Below are 26,062 nucleotides of genomic sequence, written 5' to 3' on the forward strand. Positions count from 1 at the left end.
CGAGTGCTTCAGCCTCCCCCGGTACCGCGGCGGGGTGCCGGGTGTGCGGTGGAGAAGGAAAAAGGGGACAAGAAAGCGAAAATGAAAGTTAAAAATCAGCGGAAATGGAATTTTGGCGTGAAACGCAGCGTCGGGGCGTGCTGAGGCCGAGCGGGGCAGCGGGAGGCGGCGGCGCCCCAGGCCCTGTCAGGGGCGGGCGGGCGTCGGAGCCCGCGCTTCTCAGGGACGGGAGCTCCCGACCTCACAAAATACCGTCAGGCTGCGCACGCCCAGGGCTGGTGAGGAAAGAGGGAAGAGTGGGTGAGACAGGGGTTCTTGTTGTTTCATTCCCAGAGCAAGGGGCTCCCGAGGAAGGGTTGGTTAGTCCGGGAGACGTCTCGGGGATCAGTTGCTTTATTCATGCAGCCCCCTGAGGGGTTAATGGGATATGCAGACTCATGGATACTCTGGTGTAGTGGCGTCAGAGGAATTGGAGGGTGCCTGTGTGTTATGACAAGACACGTGGCTTGCTTGTCTTAATAAAATGAAGGTATGGTTATGTTTTCTTTATAAACCTTTATTGGCAAGAAATTGAGAGTTTTCTCTTTGCAAACCTTGTAGTAGACGCTTCAGAGATGTCCAGCAAGTTGAAGAGCCATCCTGCTGAAAATGGAGAGCATCCCAGGAGTAAAATGGAAAACGGAACAGATAGCATGGCTGCCCCTGCCCTTAGTACCTACACCCCAGAAGAGATGGTACAACAGATGAAAGAACTAATCACTGAGAACAATGAGTTAAAAGGTGAATGTGCATGTGAACTGCTCTTGAAATGCAAAAGCCTTGAGTCTCTTCTGTGGGTTTTTTTGTCCTATGACTATGAATTCTGTGCTCGTTTGCCCTTGCTGGATAACATTTTATGCTTGGGTAGCATTTGCTGTATAAACGACTCTGCAAGTGGCAAGGCCGATTTGATAGGACACATCAAATTGAATTGGTATGGAAGATTAGGGGAAGAACAGCCCAATGTATGGGTGACTGATTTGCTTTAGAATTATACATATAAGCAGTATAGCACTGTGTATTTTAGGAGGTGAGGTGAAAAATCTCTTGCTGTGATATGCTCTTTGCTTATCAACCTCTAAGAGCTTTTTTCGTTTGCATTTTAGGACTGTTGGGCAGCTCCATTACAGACAGACTAACATTTTGCCATATCTGCATCAGGAGGGGTGGATACTGCACAGTGCCCAGAACAGTTTGGGTGAGGATGCTGTTTGAAAGGAGCTTCATCCTCTTGGGCAGAGAGGGGAATTGGAGCAGGCTCTCCTGCACTGTGTAATAATGACTATGAAAGTTTAGATGTGGCAGCACCTTCTGTACTTCAGGAGGAAGTGGTGGCCATGGCAGGGTCTATCTGGGAGAAACCAATAGGTTTCCCTGAAAATGCCTAATGATTTGAGTCCTTCAGGTGAGATAGGTTTGTTTCTGGATCCCAGGAGTTTAGGTGTCAGATAGGAATTTTTTTTTTAAATGCATAGAGCAAAACCCAAGGGTGTCTGGGAATTTTCTGTGTAAAAGACAGAGGTACCTCACTGTTTATGTGGCAGCAGAGCATGAAGTCACGTATCTTGTGTGCTGTGATTTTACACTAGTGTTTAAATTCTGCCTGAATCATTTTTGGACCCGGTCCAAGTTCTCTGCCTTGGAGTCTCATGGGTATCTGGCAGGAAAGTTGTTTCTAGAAGTACCTCTGGTATTTTGCTAAAAGGTCCTGTATTATATAAGATAATGTCTTGGGACCATATTTACAGCTGCTGTAACTCATACCTTGCAGAATCATTCTCCAGAGCTACATTTATTTATATAACCTGAAGGATTTGTTGGCAGTTTATAATATGACATCAGGACATAATGGAAGTTACTAGAAAATACAATGTATAAAAGATTTTCAAGCAACTGGCTTTGAGTTTGTTGCTTTAAAAAAAGCAAGTCTGAAATACTTTCATTGACTCTTCCTAAAAATCTTGTAAGCATTTTGCAACAGTAAGACTGACATTGTTATATACTGACTTTGTTACATACTCATAGCTTCCCAGCCGGGGGAACTGACTTTGCTGTAAGTTGTCAGGTATATTTTTTCAATGTTTTCAATCAAATCTTAACCAAATGTTCAAGTGGAGCATTGATTTGATAGCATCCGTTTTCATGCAGTAATTTACCAGTCTAGGATGTCTGTTTTCCCTACCAAGTCTCAGTAGTTTCAGAATCTCAATTCAGTAGTTTCATTTGGATTGATCATGTAAGTAACACACGCAGCAAGATACCAGGTACCTCTTGTGAAGAATACTTCTTGCTTGTACTTCTTGGTTTAGGAGTAAGTCAAGAAGTGAGAGAGTGTGGGCATGTGATTTCAGCAGTGGATTTAATGCTATTTATTATAGTGCTAACGAACTATAATAAGTTTAGTTCTGGTTTGGTATTTAAGGTACACGAGAAGGAGGTTAGCATTTCATACCCAATTATTGCTAACCCATTTGATACTGAAGAATGCTGAGCTCAGTGTAGTGGAAATCTGCTGTTTCATTGACAGAGTATTAACGTGAATCAATGTCTTGTCTCTGGCTATCGTTCAGAAGCCATGAAGTTGCATAACCAAGCTATGAAGGACCGATATGAGGAACTTTCCATCTGGCGAGAGAAGCAGAAAGAAGAACGAGAGTTTTATGAGCTAAAGTTTAAGGAGGCTAAGCAGTGCTTGCTAGCCAAGTGCATTGAAAACGAACAGCTACAGCAACAACTTCAGAGCTTAAAGGAAAGAGAAGAAGGAGCTGAAATGGTAAATAAGGAATTGGTTGGACTGACACGTTTTTGAATTGAAAGTCTGGAGCATTCAGTCCCTTCATCACACTGGGAGGTTTGGAGATTTGTTAACATCTCCATTTTTATCCTTATGCTCTAAGAAGAGGTCTTGGCCTGACTTATTTTGTAAAGTGAGGCTTCTCAGAGTATAGTAACAGAAATTTGTGCCACACCTGAGATAATTTACATTGCCATTAACATTTAATTAACAATAATAATTAACATTTGTGACATAAGAAATTAACATTTCTTGCTAACTGTTCATTCTTTATTTTGTTTACTGTTGGGTATGTCTTGACTTTATCCCTCCCTTTGCTCGTTAGATTATCTATCTCTCATGTTCGCTTAATTGCTTTTGTATTTGTGTTTCGAGGGAGAAGTTGACATGTAAGCAAAAAAAAAAAAAATTACCTGCCATCTATTGTTGTTCTATCATTCTCCTCTCATGAAAACTCTTTTACTGAGGTCAGATTAGATCTGTACTTCTGCCGCCCCATTTGAGTCTGACTGAGCTTCCTCCTTCTGTCTTACCTTTGGCTCTGTAACACATCATTTCTAACGTTGCAGGTGATTGCTTAGTAGGCAGGCAACATTTTGCAGGTAGTACTGAAGCCATCTATGGACAAAGCCTATTTAAAACAAAACCTGCTTTGTGTCCCATGTGGTCATGTGAAGAGGTGTTTAACGAGAAGTTTCATGCAGAGCCAAACTGATGCATCCTGGTATCTGGTACCTCCAGGACCCATGTGGATTCTCTGTTGCCTGATGAAGGATGAGCATGTTAGCCTTTTTCTCAACGGAGTCACTAGTAGACTCTCCTTTTCTCTCCTGACTGCCTATTTTATGGAACTCTGTAAGAAATTTTTCAGCATGTAAATCAAAATTGGCCAATGAGTTCAGAAGTTACAAGGGGGAAGAAAGTCATGCATAAATAGTGTGATTGTGTAAGTATTACTTACACAATCTTTACAGGCTAAAAGTTGTGTTTCAGGATTGTCAAGGAAGTTCAGAATTTCATAAATCTAGAATAGTTTTTATGGGGAAGCAGAGGATTTATTCTGCCTCTACCTGTTTTAGAACTTCTTGTACTTTGAATACTTGAAGTATGTATTGACAGAGTGATCCAAACTGCTTGAGTAATCCAACATCCGGATAAGTAAAAATAAATCTCTTCTAATTATGTCATTCCAAGAGCTTCATAGAGTAAGCCCTGGTTCTTCTGTGATTCTTTGCAGTTTTATCAGCCAGTGATAACTGTAATTTAGACAGTGACATTTTCATTTCTGATCTTGATTTTCAGGCTGACTGTCATTAAGCCAAAATGACTTTCCCTCTTGAATGCTTTAGTTCTACTTTAATTCTTTTTTTTGTTTGTTTAGAAAGAGCATGAAAAAATTTCATCTAATTTAAAATTAGTCTAATTTCTCTCACCTCTGTGTTTTACTATTAATTGAGATAGACTATAGTCCATTGCTACCATTAAGTGACATCTCTGTTTCACTCAACGTAAATCACAGATATATTGTGTTGCCTCCTTTAGTGATAAACCAGCATTCATAGGAGGGTTTTTCTCAAAACCGTACCTCTGTTAGCACAGGTTGCTGTAAAGCGCGCTCTTCTTCGCTGGAGCTGACGCTAATTGCATCCTCTTACAGCCTAAGCACAGTATCAGAGACAGCAGCAAGTCAGGTGGGTAGGGCAGTACTGCGGGATGAGAGACACTGAGCAAAGAGCAAGAGTTTGGAGATTTGGCATGAATGATAGATTAGAATGTAATTCAGACTCCAGGAATTGTCCAGAATTTACATTGATGGTATGTGGTGTAATAAAGGCATTACCAGGAGGTGGAAGGCTCGGATTACAAAATGAGGAAGAAACAAACTCACAGGGAAAGTTTAATAATGGGGAGAGGCATCTAAAGGAGAGAAAAAAATGAGGCTTCCTGGTTATGTAGAGGCTTAAGAGAGGTTTTTGAGGATCCTGAGGAACGGGAAGAGGCAGAAGGTGAAGGAGACAGTCATGATTGGAAGGAGAGATTAAGTTTGGGGAGAATCTCTGAGGGGCAGAGGCTTTGTGGAAGGGAAGGGATATAGGGAGAGATTTATACATGGAGGTGGGGTACAGGGAAGTTGTGTGGTGGAGGAAGGCTGAAAGTGGGGTGTGTGGAAAAGCTCTCTGCCCACTGATTTTTTTTCTCCCTAGAATCTTAGGTAGATTTGGGAAAAGAGGAATGAGGATATGGGTGAAAAAATGAAATAATTCTGGACAATAATTCTGTAGGTTGGCTGAGACCCTACGTGGTAGTGAGAGGCATAGATTCAGGTGAAGATTTACATCCTAATTATCTGTGCATTCAGAGAACCAGGCCCATGTCTTCCAGAAGCATGATGCTCATCGTTTGATTAACTTGGTTTCACAGTTTAGATTTCTTGCTGTCTAGTGGACCAAAGTGTAGTAAACTCCGGGATCTGTACAGTGCGTTTTTTCCAGGCAAACCTAAACAGAGAAGAAGGGATGTGGGACACCATTGTTATGTTCAGGCTCTGTGCTCCTTGGCTGGTGTTTCCTTTTGGTTGGCTAATGCAGGGTTTGTTTATCCCAGGAGGGCTGCATGGCTCCCGAGAAGGAAGCGAGGCAGCTGAAATCCCAGGTGCAGCGGCTCCAGGCTGAGAAGGCAGATCTGTTAGCCATCATTTCAGAACTGCAGGTCAAGCTGAACATCTCCTCAGCAGAGGATTCCTTCGTGGAGATTGGGATGAGCGTAAGTGAGGGGAATAAAAAGAACACAGTGACCTGCGGCCAGAAACTTTGGTTCCATCTTGGTCCTCCTTTTTTTGCAAACTGAGTTTTCTTCTCGTACCAGGCTAAATGATGAGGAAGTCACTTCTGAGTGTAATTACAGTGACAATGTTTACTTGATGACATTGTACAGAGAGGTATTTAGCATCCTGTCTTTCTTTAATAGAAAGGGTGAATCTATACCCATGTCAATGAAAAGTCTTTATGCCTCTTTGAGAGGGAACAGCAAACTGCCAGCAACGGCAGTAACACAAGATAGAGGCACGGTGGATTTGGGAGAAGAGTTGCATGGTTGGACTCAATGAGCTTAAAGGTCTTTTCCAACCTAAATGATTCTATGGTCTCTTAGATTACCTGATATGGAGCACTTGTGTGTTACAAGGTGTAGTGGTAAAGGACTTGGAATTTATTTTTGTCCTTCCACTTTTATGCTCAAAGTAAATTAATTTCATAGGTAGCCTCCATCGCACTAAAAATACTCTCTGGAAAAAACAATATGGTCCAGCAGGTGACTTCGGACTAGTTCAAAATGTTAAGAGTCTTATCTTAGTTGGAATTCCTGGGAACATCTGTACTATGTTTTGATAAGGGGCAACACCTATGCATAGGGGAGGGCGTTTTCTTTTGAGAATGGGGCTCACTTTCTACTGACAGATATGTAGAGATGCAGGCAAACAAAACTAAGCACAAAGCTGTAGAGTGTTCCCTAGAGGCACAAAAATCTACTTTTTCTACTGTTCTTGTAGAAAGTGAAAAATCTTCACAGGCAAAATGTGAAAATGTGTGTCTGTTATCCCCATAATAGCAGATCCCTCTCTGGAAAGTACAAGTGCAACAAGAAATTAAGATAATTTAATTAAAACTTGTTTGGAGTTGTTGAAGAAAACTTCAGACTGCAGGAAACCTTCAAGGATGCATTCTCCTTTTTTTGCTACAAAGATTTACCTTTGAGCTATGAAGGTCAAGGAGTGAGTTTTGTAGTGGGACAGAGGCGTGGTTCTCTTGGGAGGCAGGAGAGTGGTTTTTAGGCTTATATTTAAAGTCACCTGCAGTGATGTTGGCTGTTGCTGTGTGGTGCCCAGTCATCTTTGTAGGGGAGAGTGGCCATGGAGGTTGCTGATGAAAGGAGAAGGCCAAATCTCATTGTTGTTCCTCTTCTCTGATCAGTCTGGAAAAGATACAGGGAAAGGCATGTGAAGTATTTAAGTTAAGAATTTCCAAACATGAAACTGATCTGTAGGAGTTTTGCGTTTTATTGATTTTTATTGCCACGATAGTAGTTTTCCCTGTTTTTCTTCCTTCCTTAACTCAAGTAAATAAAACTGTGTCCTGCTTAGTCCAAATACCAAGCTAATAGTGTTTTTTCTTTCCTAGGAAGGAGAAATAAATAGAACTGCAAAGGAACATCAAGAGAATAGTGGTGAAATGACCAGTAACGTCGCTGTCTACATGTATGTAGGTTCTTGTGTGATGTGTGTGATTCAGACTTCTGCAATGTGTTTTGTTTTCAATGTGAGGGAAGTTTTTTCTATGAGGAATGCACTAGAAAATCCTGTTTTTTTTCTGTGGCCTTGCATCCCTCCATTGCAGTAGCTCTACCTTCCTGCCATGTCAGAAAGACCCTCAGCTCTCTGGCATACTTCCTTCCAATTTTCACTAGCTGACAATAGGGAGTCCGTACTCTGGCCAGTTGGCCAGGCATTTATGTACATGCTGACTTGCCAGCTTTTCAGGCTTTTAAGGGAGGCCGAACAGAAAAGATAAAGATAGAGGCTGCAGGGAGTCCCTCCCTTCTAGTCATTGGAGACCATCTAATAGAGCATGTCCTCTACCCAATTACAATGATGTTGGTAAGAATCAGAGGACTTACAGTCTTTCAAAGCTGAACTCAGGTCTTTTCTGTTTGTGTGTGGTTGGTGTAAAGTGTATCATGGTACAGTAGACAGACAGTGCAATGACGTAGTCCTTATTTTTCAGGTTACTAGGCTTAAGATACCAGCATTCTGTTTAGGTTACTTCTCAAAATTTGATCTTTACATCAGCTCCAGGGCACAAGGGACTTTCTTGCCCCTAGCTGAACCTTTATTCCTCGTGGACATAGACAGCTGATACTATTAAACTTTCCATTTTGGATACTCCCCAATTTAGCAGCTAGATGGTTGTGGCTGAACTCTCTTATTTACTTTCTGGCCTTTGCTTTTGGAATGAAAGGATATAGAAAATGCTATGAGCGTAGCAGGCCAGAAAGCTGTTCTCTATGTACAGGTTTTCCCTTAAACCCCTGTCACTCCCTATGTCACTGCAAGGGAGAATGGCGTTTTCATGTAATGACATAGAAAACTTGTCCCTCAGCATGCAGTTAAGAAGTTGAAGGCGGGGAAAAAAGAAGTTACGATCATGGATGAAACTGAGAGAGTTGCTGACCACAGACTGGGCTGCAAGTACTCAGCTTGTCATTAGCGGTGGCTTGTGAGAACACTCTGATTACAAGAAGACATTCTCTGTGTGTCTTGGTTACCTTTTGATGAGTATCTGGGCTGTATCTACAAGAACAGGGGGTATATATACCTCTTAAAATATTTCCTGTGTCACCACGTGTCTTTGTCTAACATTGAAACTTTAGACTGGTGCTGTTAACAGGTTCAGAGAAATGTGATCCACTCAGGACAGGTTTATTTCTGTAAGAGTAGAACTGTGCACTAAAAATCCCCTGATAAAAGTTATTTACTTAAAATATCCTGGCTGAATGCTGTCTTTGGGGTATTGAATTTTGCTCACCAAAGATTTCTAGCTCTCAGGAGCACATAGAAGACTGTCCTTTACTTTCTGTTGTGAACTACAAAAGCAAAGTTTTAAACACATGCTGTTTTACAGCTGAGCTTCTGAAATGTACAGTGTGTATAACCCACCTATCTTACCATATAGTTAGGGGATTTTGACTTTCTGTCTAGGTGGACATAAAAATGGAGGGAATGGAATACAATATTTTATCACCAGGAAGTTAACTTACCTTATTTTTCAGATAGTTTTGTGTTTGTTTTGGTTCACTTCTACAGTAGCATAATGAGATTTTGAAAAGAGCTATAGAATATGAGAGAGGTGAAATATTGAAGAGATTTTTTCTGAAAAAGAAAGCAATTTCTGATTACCATTTTAGTGGAATGTGCCTTCTTTTCCTGGAAAGGAATGAGACAGAGCTAAGAAATGTTGCATGTTTCACTGGAAAAAAACAAGTTATTTGGGGAACAGACAGCAGCACTTTGCAGAAGGGGCTGCAGAGTAGGTCAGAATAAATGCACTAGGTTTTGTATTGTCTTGACTGCTTTTGTTTTCCTTGCTTAAGTACTAAATTGTTCCCCCAGCTTGAAGGGGACTGTCTGAACACTGCGCAAAACAAGGACTGCATAAGCACGCATGGGGACTGTGGCTAGCAGCTTGTGGGCAGGTCTTGGTTCTTGGGAGTGAGCCCTTTGCTCAGAACGTTGATTTTTCAGCACTGGTGAAACGGTGACCTCCCAGACCAGGTCCCAGAACTAGGGATAAGGGAGTGCTCTAGTAAAATCGTAGCTGCTGTTATTTACATCTGGTTTGGTTTGAAGCAGGAGCAAACCTGCAGATGAATCAAAGAATTTGGAGTCTGAGGAGCTAACTGTGAGCCAGCTGCTCTGCTGCCTTAGAAATGAAACTCAGAGGCGGGAAAAACTTGAGAAGGAGCTGCAGGATCACAAAGAGAGGTATGAAGTAGGTGCACTGTAACATTTGGAGCTGTTTTCTTTCAGGGCTGCTGCAGTTACCAAGTCTGTGGCTGATCAGAGACAAGCTGAAATATCAGTGTGACCTGGATGGGGAATTTCGTGAGCACTCCGTAGTAATAACTTATTTTTGTGGTAGTCCTTATAGGGATAAACCCCAGGTTCTTTTCCGTGGGCAAAAGAGTTTCCATGTTTTATTATTATTTCCTATAGCACCACAGATCAAGACAAATCACCCGTTTCCTCTTGGGTTCCAACTTTCTCCAGGTTATGTCAGAATGATATGATGACTAGTTGAGGATGTTCTCTCCACTCGCTCCTCCATAGTTAATTGATTTTGTAGGAATCATCTGCATGTGGGGCCTTAAGCAAATCACTATGTATAAAACAGGGATTACAGTCCTCTTCGTGATATTGGCAGGCTACGTTTAGCAATGTGTGACCTTGGAAAAGCTCCTTAGAAATGTCTAAAATAAGTTTAATTCCAAACTTGTCGAAGAGTTTTTCTAGTGAGACCTGCATGAGGGTCCATCCCAGCTCAGTTATATTGGTATAAATCGGCATGACTGTTCAGGCATGGAACATTGCCTAAGCAGTAGCTGTTGCAAATCCCCACTTCGCAGAGACAGAGTAGGACTTCCTGGACATTATCTGCTGGGAAAGGTTGGTGTCACGGTAATTGGTGTCTACGTGGTCTTCCTAGAAGAGGTAATGAGCCATAGCCAAATGATTCTTGGAAATCTCAGCCTCTGAAAATACCAAAGGAAAATAGAGGCAATATTAATTACTGGATTCAGTGAACAGACTGACCCATTCCCAAAGGGTTAGCAGTTTTGGACTGTACCAAAGGTGGTAGTACTGTACTGATCTGTGGACTGAATGTCACTGTCATTCACCACACCTGCAGACTTATACATCCATTTTAATCAAGTATATACGCTGGGTGTCCTGTGTTCTTCGGGGACCGCCATGATTGTGCAGAATTTCCTGCATGTCTGTGCTTTCAATTCTGCCTCTCGTTTGTGGCTGTGATGTTAGAAAGAGAGTACATCAGTTGCGTGAAATCTTTGAATAGTCACAGTCGCACTTTAAATATAGGCCAAATCCATTGTTGTTGGATCCTTCTGTTTTCCAGACTGTCAAAGCTGGAGAAGGAAACCAGCAACTGCCTGGAGAGTGGGACACAAACTGAACAGGAAGAAGAGGAGAGTTCAGAGGCTGTAAGTACCTGTCCTCCTGAGCTGAGATTTAACAACATACAGCTTACTTGTTGAGGCCGACAACCTCAGGGCCTAGATTTCCACTTGCACTCAGGGAGCAAGGGGCAATTATCCTGCACAGGGTATGGAAGTGAATTTTGAACTCTCTAATCCGTATCTTAGAGGTGGTTCCAAATTACACCAGCCACCAAAAAGGGGTGAAATTGGTGGCCAAGAATTAGGGAAGCGTGGCATAACTGCAGGTATACCTCATTGCCCTGGCCATGCCCACTAAACAGAGAGATGCAGTCATTTCTAGCTCCAGAAAGTCTTCTAGACTGGGTGAATCTCCTCACCGCTGGCTAGGTCAGCTTTTGGATCAGAATCCAATGACAGCGTACTGTGAAACAGACTTTAAATGCGGAGCTCATGAGGCACCTGGTTTAGTTTTCTTTTTCATATTTTTGGTGAGATGTATTACAATGGTGGGGCATAACTATCTCGGATTGAGACACAGTTCTAGGCAAACTCAGTCCTGATGTTCTCAATTAAGAGTTTGAATGGATGCTGGGGTTGGGATTCAGCTCCAGATTCAGACACCTAAATTTGTGTGCCTACCGTTGTAGATGTCTCTATGTGAGATAAGCATGTAAGCTCCCATAGCAGTGGAGATCCATTCAGGTTCAGTGCAACTGCATAATACAGGCAACTAAGAATGCCTGTGTATGAGGCAGTGTTGGTTATCTGAGATGCTGCATGGGGCTAGCAAATATGCTATGGGATCTGCTGGAGACCTGTGCCCTTCTGAAGGCCAGGACAAGTACTTTAGGGCAGGGCTGGCTTGGTTAAACAAGACCAGTTTGTGGTCAGGCCAAGAGATGTCCTTTCTAAGGAAAGCAGATTATGTCTCAGTTAATTCTTTCCAGTATTTTTATCTCAACTTTGCCCGAGTTACAGCTTGAGCCAGATGCTCCTCATCTAAGTACTGATATTGAGGTCAGCATAGTGAGATCCTTGTGATGGCACCCGTTGTTTCCATTTTTATGCTGTTGGGTTTCTTCAGAGGGCTCTTGTCAGTGGAGCTCATGTTATCTCCACCTATTGTAAAATGTAGATCTTTAACCTACATTAAAGGTGGGGGGGATGCAGTGTGGACCATTTGAGGGCTCTGCATTTGAAGACATCCTGGGAGAGAAGGAAAAGTTTTTCAAACCCGCTTTGGCTGTGTTTGGAGAGTGAGGAGTGGCTGGGGGAGAAGAGGCTAGAGCGCATTCTCTGCCGAACAGCAGCTGGAGACTAACCTCAGCCAGGTCTCCTGAAACAAGTCATCTTAAAGCACCACTGCAGTTATTGCTCTGCCTTCCCTGGGAGGCTGCTTGCAAGCTTCCCAGAAGCAGAGATCTAGGAGGCTATGATTTAGGTGTTGCTCCTTTCCTGGGCGGGCTAGGAAATGGGTGTTGGGGAGAGACAGTCTGTACTGTGTGATGGGATTTTTTGAGTCGGGTTAGCCTTTTCAGCGAGGCTGCCAGACTTGCTTTCCAGAAGCATGGATTGTTTGTGTTCTAATTAAGTAAAATATCTTGAATTACGATGGCTTTCACTAGGGACCAAGAATTCACAGTGCAGCTTTATTAGAAGTCAGACTTTTGCTAGTGATATGTGGTTTCATTTGTTGACATGTTTTCTGTTAAGGCAATTTCTGCTGATGTCTAGTTTTCTGCAAATTGAAATGCCATCACCTCACAAAAATCAGTGCTTTCATCTGTGAGTGTGATTGGATTAGTTGGATTGCTGCATAAAATAATTTTGTGGCTTGTTTTGCAGCTATGATGGTAGAAGAACGATCTCTTTTTTTGCTTCTGAGATAGAAAAAGCGTAGTGCGATGTGCTTTGTGAGTGTTTACACCGTTATATTCAGTCCCTTTTGCTTGGTATGACTGGTGAATGATATTAGCTTGGGCAGCTTGTGGAGGGTGTCCTCAGCAACATCTGTCAGTAGACAATCGTGTTCTGTCTGCCTCTCAGTCACACTGGCAGTGTTCCACACTTCTGCTCTGAGATGAAAGCTGGAGTGTTCACAGGTCATCATGGATGAACAACTTCTATTGCTTCAGTTGCCTGGGGAAGTGGTGGACTTCCCCTGTTAGAAAACTGGAGCTTTTCTTCAAGGAAATAGGCAGCAGCATGCTCTTGATACACCTGGTATCTTTTTAGCCACAGCCACCCAGCTCATTGCCAAGCTGGACTGGAGAGTTTCCGTGCATTTGATGAGATAAGACATCAATGAAAATTACAGTACTAGGAACAATTAAACTGATGCTAGCGTGATGATGAGATTCAGATGTTTCTTTAGGAAAGCTCCAGGATGTACCTCCAGAGACTACAAACCATCAGGAGTCAAAGGTTTCACGTCTTCTAGAGTGTGGGGATATATTTTAAGAATTGAAACTCTTATGTGTCCTTTGTGTCTTGGGTTGGAGGAGAACACAGCTGCTGTTTCTTTCCTCCTCCTGCTTTTTGCCTGTCTTCAGGATCCTTCAGTGATCTTCCTGTGGTCTAAAGCCCAAATGAGAGGGCCAGTGACTCACAACAAAACTGATTACAGTTCTACTAGAAATCATTTTCTTCTTTGTTTGCAGAGTTGATTCATGAGTGAATGGTAACGGAGTTACCATCTGGGGTTGTATTTTCTCCTTCAAAAAGTCAAGAGCTGAAGCCTTCCAGTCCTGTGGTACTCATGCGTGTGGTGTGGGAGAGGCTGGTGTGTGTAGGGAGAGAGCCATTTGGCTGGAGGGGTGTTTCATGCCTAATTGAAATAAATAACAAATAAAACCTTCTGTGTTCTCTGCTTTCTGCACAAAACAAGAACGGAGGAAACTAGAATGGAAGGGGTAATCCCAGTGCAGGATATAACTGGGAGGAGAAAGTCTAAGGTTTTAGTCTGCCTCCTTTACTTCTCTACTTCCAAACTGCTTCTTGATGATCAGGGGGATGGAACACCTCTCCTGTGAAGAAAGGCTGAGAGAGTTGGGGTTGTTCAGCCTAGAGGAGAGAAGGCTTCAGGGAGACCTTATTGCAGCCTATCAGTACTTAAAGGGGACTTATAAAAAAGATGGCGCAGACTTTTTAGCAGGGCCTGTTGCGACAGGACAAGGGGGAATGGCTTTAGACTAAAGGGGGGTAGATTTAGACGAGATCTAAGGAAGACATTTTTTACGCTGAGGGTGGTGAAACACTGGCACAGGTTGCCCAGAGAGGTGGTGGATGCCCCATCCCTGGAAACCTTCAAGGTCACAGGGGGGTTGGACTAGATGACCTTTAGAGGTCCCTTCCAACCCAAACTGTTCTATGATTGTATGATTCTTCTGTTCTACATCTGCTGTCACACCTCTTTCGAAAGAGCTCACTTATGCTAGCAGACTGGAAGCCTACCTAGGGATGGATCATTTGTTTATGTTTCTTTGATAGACTATAGCTATTGCTTAGAGGAGTGGCAGTAATCACTAAGTCTGCCTGCTTTGCTCATGTGTGTTTTAAATTGTGAACTCCAAGAAAGAAAATGTAGATGTGTTTCCCATCTGCATGAGGTGTATTCTAGCCAACGTTGGAAAGTCAGTAATAGTATTGTCTTTGACTCACACTGATCTTATGAAAGTGTTAAGTCAAAATGGGGTTCTGCCATATTTAGGAACAATTGGTAATTGTGAAGCTTTGTGGATGGGGCCTTATTATTGAGCATAGAGTGTAATGGTGCATACTGACTTCTGCTGTTTTCTCTAGAGAAAGAATGATACTTCCTGGTTAGATCTCTCAATTAGCCTGCAACTTTCCTATCTTGAATTGTCCATATGTAATTTTCCTTATTTTTTCTCTAAAAGGTTGGCAGTGAAGTAGAAACCCTGAATTTGCAAGTTTGTGCTCTGTTTAAAGAGCTTCAGGAAGCCCATGAGAAGTTAAAAGAAGCAGAATTGATTCAGAAGAAGCTTCAAGAAAAGTAAGGTTCAGAAGAACAACAGTTCTGCCGTGACACTCAGTATATATTTGTATGACAACTCCCACCTTGGGAAACTCACCAGCTCTACAGATATCAACTTAAATATCTGTTTCATAGAAATGGTGTAAAAGATTGCTACTTCTTTGTAAGTGGAGATGAAAGTACAGAAATACAGTAATTGTCAGAAAATCTGAGCTGCCAACCTCGTTCTACAAATAGAACCCCAGCGCCTTGAATTTTAAGATTTGGGTTTTAACCCTTCCTGATGTAAAGGCATATCTTCCCTGCTTTCTGCTTCACATAATCAGTCCCTGTTCTAGTCTTAGGGGAAGAAGCTAAGGGACCTAGTTATGACCGTTTTCACATGAACTGTCTGTGCTTTTGAAGACCAATTGTGTAGGTTATATAAAGTGGTTACAAGACCCTCACTTTAGTTGCTCAGTTTTCTGTCAAATTCCAGTTCTTTGAGATTCTTAATAGTAAGAAAGTAAGTGTTGGTTTCAGTAGCTTTGTTTTCTGATGGTTGTGTATAGATTCATTTTTGTCTTTCCTTGTTCTTCATCAAAATAAGCCTTTAAAGTGAACCACACAAAGATCTTTTTGTATTATGCCTAGTGTGCCAAATCCGTCAGGAAAAGGTGAACAGGAGAGATCAACCTTTTTTCCTTGTTCTGTCAGGTGCCAAGTACTGGAAAGAAAAAGCTCGGCTGCTGCATCAGAATTGGAGGAGAAGCAGCAGCTAATATACACTATCAAGAAGCTGGAACTTCAGGTGGAGAGCATGCAGGCAGAGGTCAAGCTGGAACAAGCCAAAACACATGAAGAAAAGTGAGTATGACTTGGTTTTATATTTCAGGGAGATATTGTCAGTGAGGAAGGGAAGTCCAAGGGAACTTGGCCAAAGGGGAATTGAATCTGAAATACAAGTTTTGTGTTCTGCACCCTTTGAAACCATGTTACGTTTGTAGAGTCTGAACTAGAAACCTGCATTCACCTCAGCATCTGTGTCACTTTGAATCTGGAGTTTCCACATTAGGCCCAAATTGTATCCTTCCATCTTGTGAACACCTCACTTAGGAAAATTTGAGCTGTAAGCTCTGACTTGTACCTTCCTTTTGTCATAAAGTCAAAGACGGAATAGGGTCAGGTATAATATACAAGCAGAGGAAGCAGAAAAGTGACAACAGCTGTCCCATTGACTAGCAGGGGTGAATGTGTCCACAGCTTGGAGGGTAGGGACAAGTCAGGTGGTTACAGTGATGAGACAGTGATGTTAATGAAGGGATCTGCGGTCTCTACAATACCTTTGCAGCTAAGAGAGGTAAGTATGCAGTGAAGCTGAGGTAAAGAGACTCGCTGTTTGCTCTGGCTCCCCCCTCCCTTTCATGTGCAGTCCACGTAAGGAGTGTGAAAATGTCAGTCCAAGCTGTACAGAGAGGCTGAACTGCCTGAAGGATCTGTCTTCAGCTGCTGGAAAAGCTGCTTATTATCTTTGGAGTCTGTGTCTGGTTCTTCTCCTCACGAATCCTCCTTCACTGGAAGTCTCTGAGTCAAGACTTGGATGTCTTCCTAAGAGAGGTGTTAAATTTTGAACAGAATTTGTTATAAAAATATTGGGTGATGGATTCTTCAATCTGAAATGCAGACGATCAGTAAGGACATTTGTTTGGACTCAGTCCGTGGATAGAGCAGCACACAACTCATTGGAAGAGAGATGTTGAGACATAGAGCATGATTTTTTCTCATCAGAAATGCAGATTCATTTTCAAGGAGCTGGTGGTGGGTTTTTTTCTAAATTCTAACAGATTATTTAGATTTCAAAGAATTTTTAAGTGTTTCAAACTTTCACCTCTTTTCTTGTCATAAACAGGGCAAGATTTAGTAGCTTGCAGGATGCATACAGCAAACTCCTTCCTGAACTCACTGAGGCAATGAAAACAATCGATGAAATGAAACTCAAAGAGGTAAACTCATCACAAGAAGAAATCATAATTAATTAGGAGGGAGCAGGAAGGGATGGAAGAATGTATCTAGGAACAAATTCGGCAGGAGGAGGGAGCGGGAAGGGATGGGAGAATGTATCTAGGAACAAATTCGGCAGGAAACAACTGTCACCCCTTCCACATAATATAGCGTGCAACATAGCAGCATTGCTCTGATAAACATACAACCTGTGCTGTCAATTATAGAAAACTTCATCCACACATCAGTACTTCCATGATGTTTTCTAGATAAGGTCTAATCTGCAGTGCAGTATGGAGTCCAGTCCTTAGAGATCAGTGATACGCAAAGGCATATTGGTGCTCCTGCAGCATAATTTGTAAATATGAGAAGGTAGACCTCTAAACATTTTTGTAATCTTAAATAGAATGCCTGCCACAGTGAGGTCTTGCTCATAACTGAGGCTCCATGGAAATGCCAGATTCTTCTGTATGATTTTAGAAAGTGGGAAAACATCCTTTGCAGTGTCTGTTAAGGAGTTCTCTTTTACCTTGCTACAATGTAGCTTGAAAGCTCAAAACTAACCTTTGAATTAAAATATCAGTCACCATTGCTGTCTTAGTCCAAGTTCCTTTGATGACCAAAATTGGAAGCTTTTCCAAGGGCAGGAGCAGTAAGAAGCAAACTTTCACTTCAAGCAGTGTCATATTCTGAGTTCATCTCATAATCATAGTTATTCCTTGCAGCTGGACAGAGTGGATAAAGTTGTGGTGGAACAACTGAATGCAAAGGTGGAGTTGGCAGAACAAGCCCTGGCTGCAAAGCAGCTCCAGATAGATGAAATGAAGCAGATAATTGCTAAGCAAGAGGAGGACCTTGAAACCATGGCTGTGCTCCGTGCTCAGGTATCAGCTCTTCTTCAGAAATTGGATAGTTCTCCCACCCAATATTCAGAAACCAGGAGGAGCTATTTAATGGCTCACTCTGAAATACTGAATATCTGTTTCCTCAATTCCAAAGCATAATTCCCTTACTTGGCCTGCCTTGCAGATCCCTGCAGAGCCTTTACACCATATCCTACGGTTCTGTAGGAGGAACTGTGTATGCTGGAGTCTGGCACAACAAACAAAAGCTGGGAATAGATGTGTTTGTGATTTAAAACCACTGTCTTTAAGAATCACTGCCTATGTTTTAGGGATGATTTTACTCAAACCAGTATGTATAAACAGTGACTAAAAAGGGTCTGCCTCACATTTAAGGCACAGAACTGACATCTTGGCCCTGTTCCATTGTCTGTGCCACAGATTTGTCTGTGTCATCGGTCAAGTCACCTCCTCACTGCTTGTTTATACCTCATTTCTGCCTCTGTACAGCAGAGGGCAATAGCACTGTCCCAGATAAGACACTTGAAGTATCTTATACAGAATCCAGAAACTACTGAGTCTTCTTCACCTTGTAAGTAGTGCAGGTCTTCACTTTGCAGCGTGTAGGTGCTGTGGGACTATTTTAAGTAGATGCAGGCTATCATACAGATTTGCTATTTTGGCATATAATATATGACTATGGTTCAGTCTAAGTTACAAATTCTCAGCATGATTTAATTTCTCTGATCAGGTGGAGGTTTATTGTTCTGACTTCCATGCTGAGAGGGCAGCAAGAGAGAAGATCCATGAGGAGAAGGAGCAGTTGGCTGTCCAGCTGGCATACCTGCTAAAAGAGCAGCAAAACCTTGAAGATCTTGGCCGGTGAGAATAGACTTTGGCTGAGCTGCCTTTGGACTGTCTTGTTAGCCTGTGTGCTGGAGTTGACCAATGTTGTCTTGCTAGCATCTCAGTAGAAAGGCAAACAACTCTGCAGACATTTATTTCTTGGTTAATTTGAATTTTAAAAGAGAAAAAAAATTAGTTGGCTGACTTCTCATTTTAATTTTGTGATAGAGTCTGTAAGGCATGTTAGTTCTTACTTGGGTGCCTTAGCAAGATTTCACTTTGGATGATTCATACTTGGTAAATTTTCCCTGCTGATTTATTTGAGTTTCTTTGGGTTCTGGCCTCAATTTTAGTGGGGAATCTGCAGCTAAGCTTGCTACATGTGTGCCAGGGATATCTGCTGCTTCTCCAGGTGGCAGTGGTAAGTGAGTACCCCTAGTTTCAAGTACTGTGATACCCTGGAATTGCACCATTTTGGCACTCTTAGCTGTAAAAGAGAAAAAAGAAACATTAACCGTGAGTCCTCCACTCACCTTGTGGAAGCCATGGGTACAAGAAGAGTGCCCAGAATTTGAAGAATCAAGTTATATTTCACGTTAACTGTGCACTGAACTCTTTTTCTGGTATAACTTGCTTTTCTGCTTTCATCAAATTTGCAGTTTGCCCTGAATAGCTGAGAGTTCTTGGAGTTTTCCAGAGGAGTGTGCCCTGGATCCCTAAGTGTGTAGCAGCCCAAATCCTGCTAGTGTCAGTTGTTTGACCCTGATTTCAGCAGGACCCTGGCACAATCTCACAAAGCAGCAGCATTTCTAGGTCCTGTTTCTGAGCAGCAGTTGTGAACTAAATGCATGACCAGTTGACATGATTTACTTGCAAATCCTTTGATTTATTTTGAAACCTCTTACATTTTCTGGAGACAAAGGGAAGATACCTTTTGCTCAGTCTTTTTTCAGAGCCCTTGACTTTTTTTAAATTTTATTTTATTCTCAGAAACTCTTTGGCGGAGATGCAGAATCGCCACGGAGCCAGGGCACCAGATCGGGAACACTCGCCTCGCCTTGTCCAAAGAGGTACTGTAAGCTCACAGGGCCAGGCCCTGCTGTGTTCAGTTTAAAACAGCTTTGCTTGGCTGCAAGCAGCTCCCCAGCTCCCCTGTGGCTATTCTGGCAACTGGGTAGCTGCAGAGAGCGTGATTCTCTGGCTGTTAGGAGCAAGCCGCCAATCCTCTTTCAATTGCTCTGCAAAAAGTGGAAAAATCAAGTAATATAACAGGTAATCAATCATTTATCTTCTCTGCTTGCAGGAACTGGCAGTCAAGACTGGCCAGAGCAGCGGAATATCTCAATGTATTCATGTCCCAAATGTGAAGAAATTCTACCTGATTTGGACACACTGCAGATTCACGTTATGGACTGCATTAATTGAGTGATGCCCTCCAATTCATCTTCTGGAATTTCACCTGCCAAATGCATTTTTTTTTCTTCCTGCTCAAATAACATTCAACTCTACATCCCATGAAGGAGCTTTTCAGGGTTTTTCTCATTAATTCAATGGGAAGAGGGTAAAACTCCAACCCTGCCCTGTACTCACTAATCTTGTTTTAATCTGCTTTAGGAAAAGAATTTTTATAGGTTAACAACATGGATGTGCTAAAGAACTCCCAGTGTGTCTGCTGCTATGAAATCTTTAAGGAACGCTCCCCTTATGTGCTCTGCTCTTATGGCTAGCCCGCAGAACGGGGCTGAATCGCTGAAGTCAGAAGGGAGATGGGATATATGCTGATCAATTAAAGTACTGTGAGGCTGTAAATACTTCATCTCTCATGTAGTATACATCGGGAAACTAATACATTAAAAAAGCTATTTGAGAAGCTTCCAGCAAAGTGGAGTAGTGCTGTATTCATTGAGCATTTGAAATGAACCCTGCTCTTTCTCCAGGTGGCAGTTTTATTGCTGCCCTTGTGACCATACTAATCTGATGTTAAATTTTTGATGGCTTATGTAACTTCTTGCTTTAGCCAGCTGTGGGTAAGGTTTAAAACAGATCATTTAGGTCTCATATATGTAGCTCCTGGTGTACCTAAGTCACTTGGTTTTATAGAACTGTTCATTTTTAAGGTGGTGTGTTGATTCTTCTTTATTATAATAAATTCATTTGAACCTGTACAGTATTGTGCTAGAAAGAGCTGAGATGGATGTAACCTAATTTAAAGAGAAGAGTATAATGGATTTTCACATCTCAAAATAAATCTATTGGAAGTATAAAATTACTATGCCTGTGAATACTTTGGAGGCTGAAACAGGATTGCAAATACCTATGGCTGAAAAGCTGGTGTAGAAAGAACCGTAGTGTATTAGATCTGTTCTTGTCCTCGCTGGTGTTTTTGTCTCGACAAAAAACAGTTCTTAACTTGCCATTGCATAAGGGAGGAAAACACACAACTCTTAACAAAATATGAACCAGCATGAACGGCAGGAAACAACTCGAGCAAATTGCTGGGATCCATGCAGATGAGGAGTTCCGTGTCCTTTGCAAATGGCTAACGTTTGCACTGTTGGGAACTGGCAGGGAAAGGGAAGTAAGAGATGCGTGAAAACCTCTGAGCAGCCAAGATGGTGTCTCTTTACGGCATTGTCATCCTGCTGAAGAAATGAAGCGTTGGTCACTTCGGCACTGCCCAGTTGGAAGGAAGCCTCCACGTGGTTTTTTATTTTTTTCCTCCACTGTCCAAAACTGAATTTCTGGAAGCAAATATGCCAGGACTCATTACAACCCAGTAGTTAAATCTGTGCCATCTTGTTCTCTGGTAGGCCCGTTACGTTGACTGAGGGGTGCCAGCAAGGTCCGTTTGTGCCCAGTCCACTTCATTCTGATTGCCAGAATTGTGAGCTGGGTGGGATGATCACACAACCTGTATATGAAAGTTCAATATTTTTAATACCACTTTATTACTTCTTGACTCACCCTTCCACTTCAAAGTTCACATTATAATAAGCCTGAATGTCTCCTGATTCGACATCACAGTGCACTGGTCTCAGAGTTGCTGGATTGTCAGAGTTAGGAAGCCCGAATCCTCCTTCATACATAGGCAGTGTGATCTGTAGAAATACTTGGACCTCTGGAAGATAAAATGCAAGAGAAACTGCATTTATACCTAAAGCATGTATGCTGGAGTAGGTTTATGTAAAGGGCAAAACTATAACAAAATGCAATTGTAATTAGGTTTTGTTTGTACATTTGTAATGATTTTAACAAAAAACGGTGCCCTGATCCCAAAACCTTACTCTAACCATGGGGTATGCTTACCTGAGGGACTCATTGGTTAAAAAGTTGTTTGGAATTAAAAGCAAGCAAGCAGGAATTTGTGTCTCTGGATTTTAGGCAATCGCATTTTCCTAATGCGGAAAGAAATGAGCAGAAGGGAAAAGGTGAGGGAAACGTCTTCTGTGGAGAGGGCCCCCTAAAATCCCCCTGAAGGACTGTGTGGATCCTACGGAACTAGTGCGAGTGAAAGTGATTGACTTCCTTTATGTATCCAACTTCATTAGGATAGTGCCACAGTCATCATAAACTGCTACTATTGCACAGTCTGATCAAAATGCTAGCTTTTCAGCATTAGTCTAATAAAATGGTAAAAAAGTTTATTTAATAAAAGGGACATGAATTCTACTCAGAACATAGCAAATCAGGGTAAAAGACCATTGTAACATTAATTATTCACCAGGCAGGCTTTGAGTAGTCCAAAGTGGGAATTTGTGAACAGAGAACTGACAGCTATGATGACAGTATTTACTGTGTCCCATTGCAGGAGTTACGGGGAATAGCATTAGATTTAGTAAATCCAGTGAGGGTCAAAGGAGGTGGGACAGAGTAAGGTGAGTTCAGGACTTAACAGATCTCCATCAACACAATCTTTTTTTTCATTTGAAAAGAATGGCTACTTCCATACCTGTTATGCACATAATCACGTAATACAATTCAGTTAGAATATGTCTTGAAAGGTCTTAAATGTCAGGACAAATTATGATATGACTACAGTTAGCCATGGTTTTAGTCCAAAAATCTGGGGTTTCCACGTACACCAGAAATGGAGAAAGCAATTGTCACCGTTGAGCTACAAAAGGACAGTCCCTTCCCCACAAGCACTACACCAGGGAGGTAAGACCCAGCGTTCAAACACGTCTCCTCCCACATCTGACACCCTCACTGGAGTGTTGCATATGTGAAGGAGTCATGCGCTCACCCTCTCTGACGTGGCTTGTGAGCCGTGTCGTCTGCCTGTAAGAAATATGAGACTGTGCTCTACCACCGACAGCAATAGGTCCATGGCCTTTACTGCTGCCTTACTTCATGGAGGGGTTGCACCTCCAGAAACACTGGATTCCAATTTTAAGAGAGGTTAGCTAAAAGAAGCATCCATTTTTGTCATCGCTTGTCCTCTCTCCACTGCGCTCACGGGGTCTACGAGAAGATCCCAGCCCAGTGCTTTGACTGGTGGGGAGAAAGGGCATATTCATGCACCTGCAAGAGGGCTTCTGGTTTGGGGATGGCTGTCCTAGCATAACAGGGTACATCATAGAAAACTCCCCTGGGCCCCCAGCTTCAGACAAGGTAATGCAGACCATTCTCAAGGAAAAGCAGTCAAGCCATGGTACAAAGTCCAAGCACTACTGCTGTCCACCAGTGATGGCTCATGGAGAGCAGCACAGCTTTTCAGGTACGGGGGCAGGAATGCTTTTCGTCCAAATGAAGGTAAAGATCAGGTCACGTGTGGCTGACTAACGTGTTTCTGTACTCTGAAGTTCTGAATGTTAAAAGGATGGTACAACCTGTGAGAGAGATGCTTGTGCAGTAAAATTAATATATATAGCTTATGTCATCTTGTGATGTTTTGCTAAGGAGGATGGAACAGCTCTATAGGAGAAAGCCTTAGGGATGTTGGATACCACAACTGAATGGGCAGAGTTATAGCAGATATTTTGTACTTGCACGTGACAAATTCTCCTGTCAACCTACTTCCATAAATAAGTGCTTCTCCAAATTGTCCTGTGGATAAAGATCCAAATCACAGAGGAGAAAACACACTGAACAGGTCAATAGTGGAATTAGAAATAAAAAGTTTGGTGACTCAGTATTTTACTCAATATTTTGCTTAAAACCTGAAATAGAAACTAGTCTAGAGCTGATTAATTCAAAACAAAGGCCTCAATAGTGTAAGATTTACATTTCACTCTCAGCAGATTAATATTCTTAAAATATACACAAGAAAAATACCTGCAGATGTTTCTTGGGCCAAAGAAAATATTCCTTCAGTGTATTTTTCATGTCACGCCGTCAGTGAATTCTCAGCTACCAATACCAGGAAAAACAATCCCTTTTTTGCCCTTGCAATTGAGTGAGGAGTTGTTTTTACTTTGCTGGTTGTCACTGTTGTTCTAATTGTCTCTTGTAGATTATGGATTCTTGTTTTCTGTTAGCTATAGATCATGTTCTCACACAGCTTCATCCATAACTTCAGGTAACACAAGAACTGACTGAAATCTGTTGTGAAGAGGTATTCATCAGCTTGGTTGCAACCTTCTTCATCAATCACAAGTACTCCCAGCAGATGCAATCGCTTATTGGCTTTTAATTGGTTCCTGCGACAGTAGGATTTATGGCCTTTTTTCCCTGAATCTGATTTTATTACGGGAGCTTTGTGATAGTTATGGATTCTGCAATGATCAAAATCTGATGGAAATGCTACTAGGCCAAAATCAAACTAATCATAGAATCATTAAGGTTGGAAGAGACCTCTAAGATCATCGAGTCCAAATAGAATGATAATAGAGCTGATTTCATCTGAAGAGCATTAACCTTAATGAAAACACAGAAAATCAATGTGAAAGGCCAAAGGAGGAATTACTTATGCATCTGTCAAGTCAGAATTAATCATTTTAAGAGGCGTCAGAAAGAGAAGAGATCTTAGCGCAGGAATACTAACAGGAAGACATAGGCATTACCTGAAGTAGGTCTTTATAGAAAGATAAGATACTAGGTCTAATAGTGCAAATCAGGAAGGACAAGGAACTGCAAAGAATAAAACCACAATACACTGAAACCTGTTCATACCACGGGGAGCATTATTTGTCTGTTGTCATCATTAACTGCAGTCCAGAGGACAGACAAACTATCATGACAGGTGGCCATGGCCAGCAGATGCTCATTAGCGCAGGTTTAAGAGTACATCCCCTTTGTTTTCCCTTAGATGAAAGATAAAATGTAATTGTGTTTCAAAGTGACTAGATGCTACGTGTCCATGAAATACTACTTGTCCGCATATCCCTGATTTTAACAAAGGACATTCCTGGTGTAGCAGTGTATCCCACGATCAGTACCCTGACTCGATGTGGAACAGGAGCCAGAAGCATTTCGTTCCACTTCAGATTTAAAATCCAGACTGGGAAGGGGCCAGAACAGTCCTGTGGGGTGGTCTTGAGATTTGTTAGCAGGAAAGTATCTTTGGATTTGCAAACTTCAAGTCGCAGGAGTGGGCAAGTCATCATTAGTGGGCAAGTCATCGTTACTCCAGTTAGATGGAAAGTAGGGGGACTTGGTGATGCTCTGTGATTAGCCTGGGTCACAACGGCAATTAGCAGCCAGAGGGAGGGAAAATACAAAAAACACAGCGTCCTGATGCCTGCTCACGGACTCGCACCCATGCCAAGATGGGGCACAAGCTGTTTCCCCACTTCCATCATGGATGAGCAGCAATACAGAGGAGCCTGTATTGCCTTGGGCCCTCAGCACCCACACACTCCTCCCCAGCTCCTGTCGTTACTCATTGCTCTGGCTCCCCTGAAACACCTTTGCACAAGCACCACGCAGGCAGATGCATCCAGAACCAGTTAGCCCAGCATGCCCGAGCAAGGCATGTGGTTTTGGGGGGAAAACCCAAACCCAAGAGAGTCTATCTAACATGACACACGCCAGGCAGCTTGACTGACAACTATTCAGCAGAGCATTTTAACTGCTCAGCAGAGCATTTCTCTCTTCGCTTTGGATATCCGAATGTATCTTGAGCTTTTTCCTGCCATCTGCTGGAACTTTTTCTTGATTCCTTTAGCTACCACAGAATTTTGGTACTTAATTTATCTTTTCTAACCCGGTACTGGTACCGCTGGCCTTTAAATATCAGACATCCTCTCTTTCTTTGTGTATCAACTTGCAGGGTAGACTTAGTGCAAGAGCCTTGGGATCTGAGCTCAAATCCTTCTGTTCTGGGGGCAATTTCTGCATATAATTGATGCAAGGGGAAAGGGGCTAGAGCACTGACTTTGTACATATTCAGAAATACTATTTTTCACAGAATCATAGTTGCTTGTACCAAAGAAATACTGAACCGGACTACAAAATCCTGTCAACTGCACATGACAATACCTGGGTTTGAATTTGCTGGCTTAACACAAGTGCCGAGATGATTTAGGTTGTTCAGATGACTATGGCGCCTGCTGTAACCAGTCCTGGAGGCCACCCTGACCAGGCACAGGCAGTTCTTCACAGCTGAAGCTGGTTCACCCAGGGCCTGTGGACACAGGCCTCATGCCATGGGGCCACCCCAGAGGGCAGGCCGTGACACCTCACGCAGCTCCACCGAGGCGTATAACAATGGCATGACGTCGTCGTCCTCACACCCGTGACCTCACTCAGCACAGCCGCTCGTCCCTACGCCGCTATCTCCCCCTCCCTTGCCCCACACCCTTGGCATCAGCATCCTCCCCGCCGCCTGCCCACAAGCAAGATGGCGCCGGGCGGCGCCCCTGCTGCCAGGACTAACGATGGCGCGAGTGCGCG

The 26,062-nt window shown here is 42.5% G+C and overlaps 1 protein-coding gene across 5 annotated transcripts in view; it reads left to right on the top strand.

The window, feature by feature from the left end:
• The window catches only part of OPTN (optineurin), a 21,118-nt gene extending 621 nt beyond the window's left edge, over positions 1–20,497 (top strand). The window contains exons 1-14 of one of the 5 annotated variants that reach the window (XM_009285494.2): positions 25–300; positions 601–780; positions 2,610–2,812; positions 5,438–5,596; positions 7,009–7,085; positions 9,234–9,368; positions 10,522–10,606; positions 14,464–14,579; positions 15,258–15,407; positions 16,450–16,543; positions 17,267–17,425; positions 18,135–18,265; positions 19,220–19,299; positions 19,533–20,497. In XM_009285494.2, coding sequence (XP_009283769.1) covers positions 105–300; positions 601–780; positions 2,610–2,812; positions 5,438–5,596; positions 7,009–7,085; positions 9,234–9,368; positions 10,522–10,606; positions 14,464–14,579; positions 15,258–15,407; positions 16,450–16,543; positions 17,267–17,425; positions 18,135–18,265; positions 19,220–19,299; positions 19,533–19,654 — 1,887 coding nt within the window. In that variant the 5' untranslated portion in view covers positions 25–104 and the 3' untranslated portion in view covers positions 19,655–20,497. Of the gene's footprint in view, positions 1–23; positions 301–600; positions 781–2,609; positions 2,813–5,437; positions 5,597–7,008; positions 7,086–9,233; positions 9,369–10,521; positions 10,607–14,463; positions 14,580–15,257; positions 15,408–16,449; positions 16,544–17,266; positions 17,426–18,134; positions 18,266–19,219; positions 19,300–19,532 lie in introns of those variants that run through there. The other 4 variants (XM_009285495.2, XM_009285497.2, XM_009285498.1 and 1 more) reach the window with 4 other exon arrangements.
• Positions 20,498–26,062: the final 5,565 nt, after the last annotated feature.

The sequence above is a fragment of the Aptenodytes forsteri genome, unplaced genomic scaffold (assembly GCF_000699145.1).
Source record: "Aptenodytes forsteri isolate BGI_AS27 unplaced genomic scaffold, ASM69914v1 Scaffold87, whole genome shotgun sequence".
Classification (NCBI taxonomy): Eukaryota; Metazoa; Chordata; class Aves; order Sphenisciformes; family Spheniscidae; genus Aptenodytes; species Aptenodytes forsteri.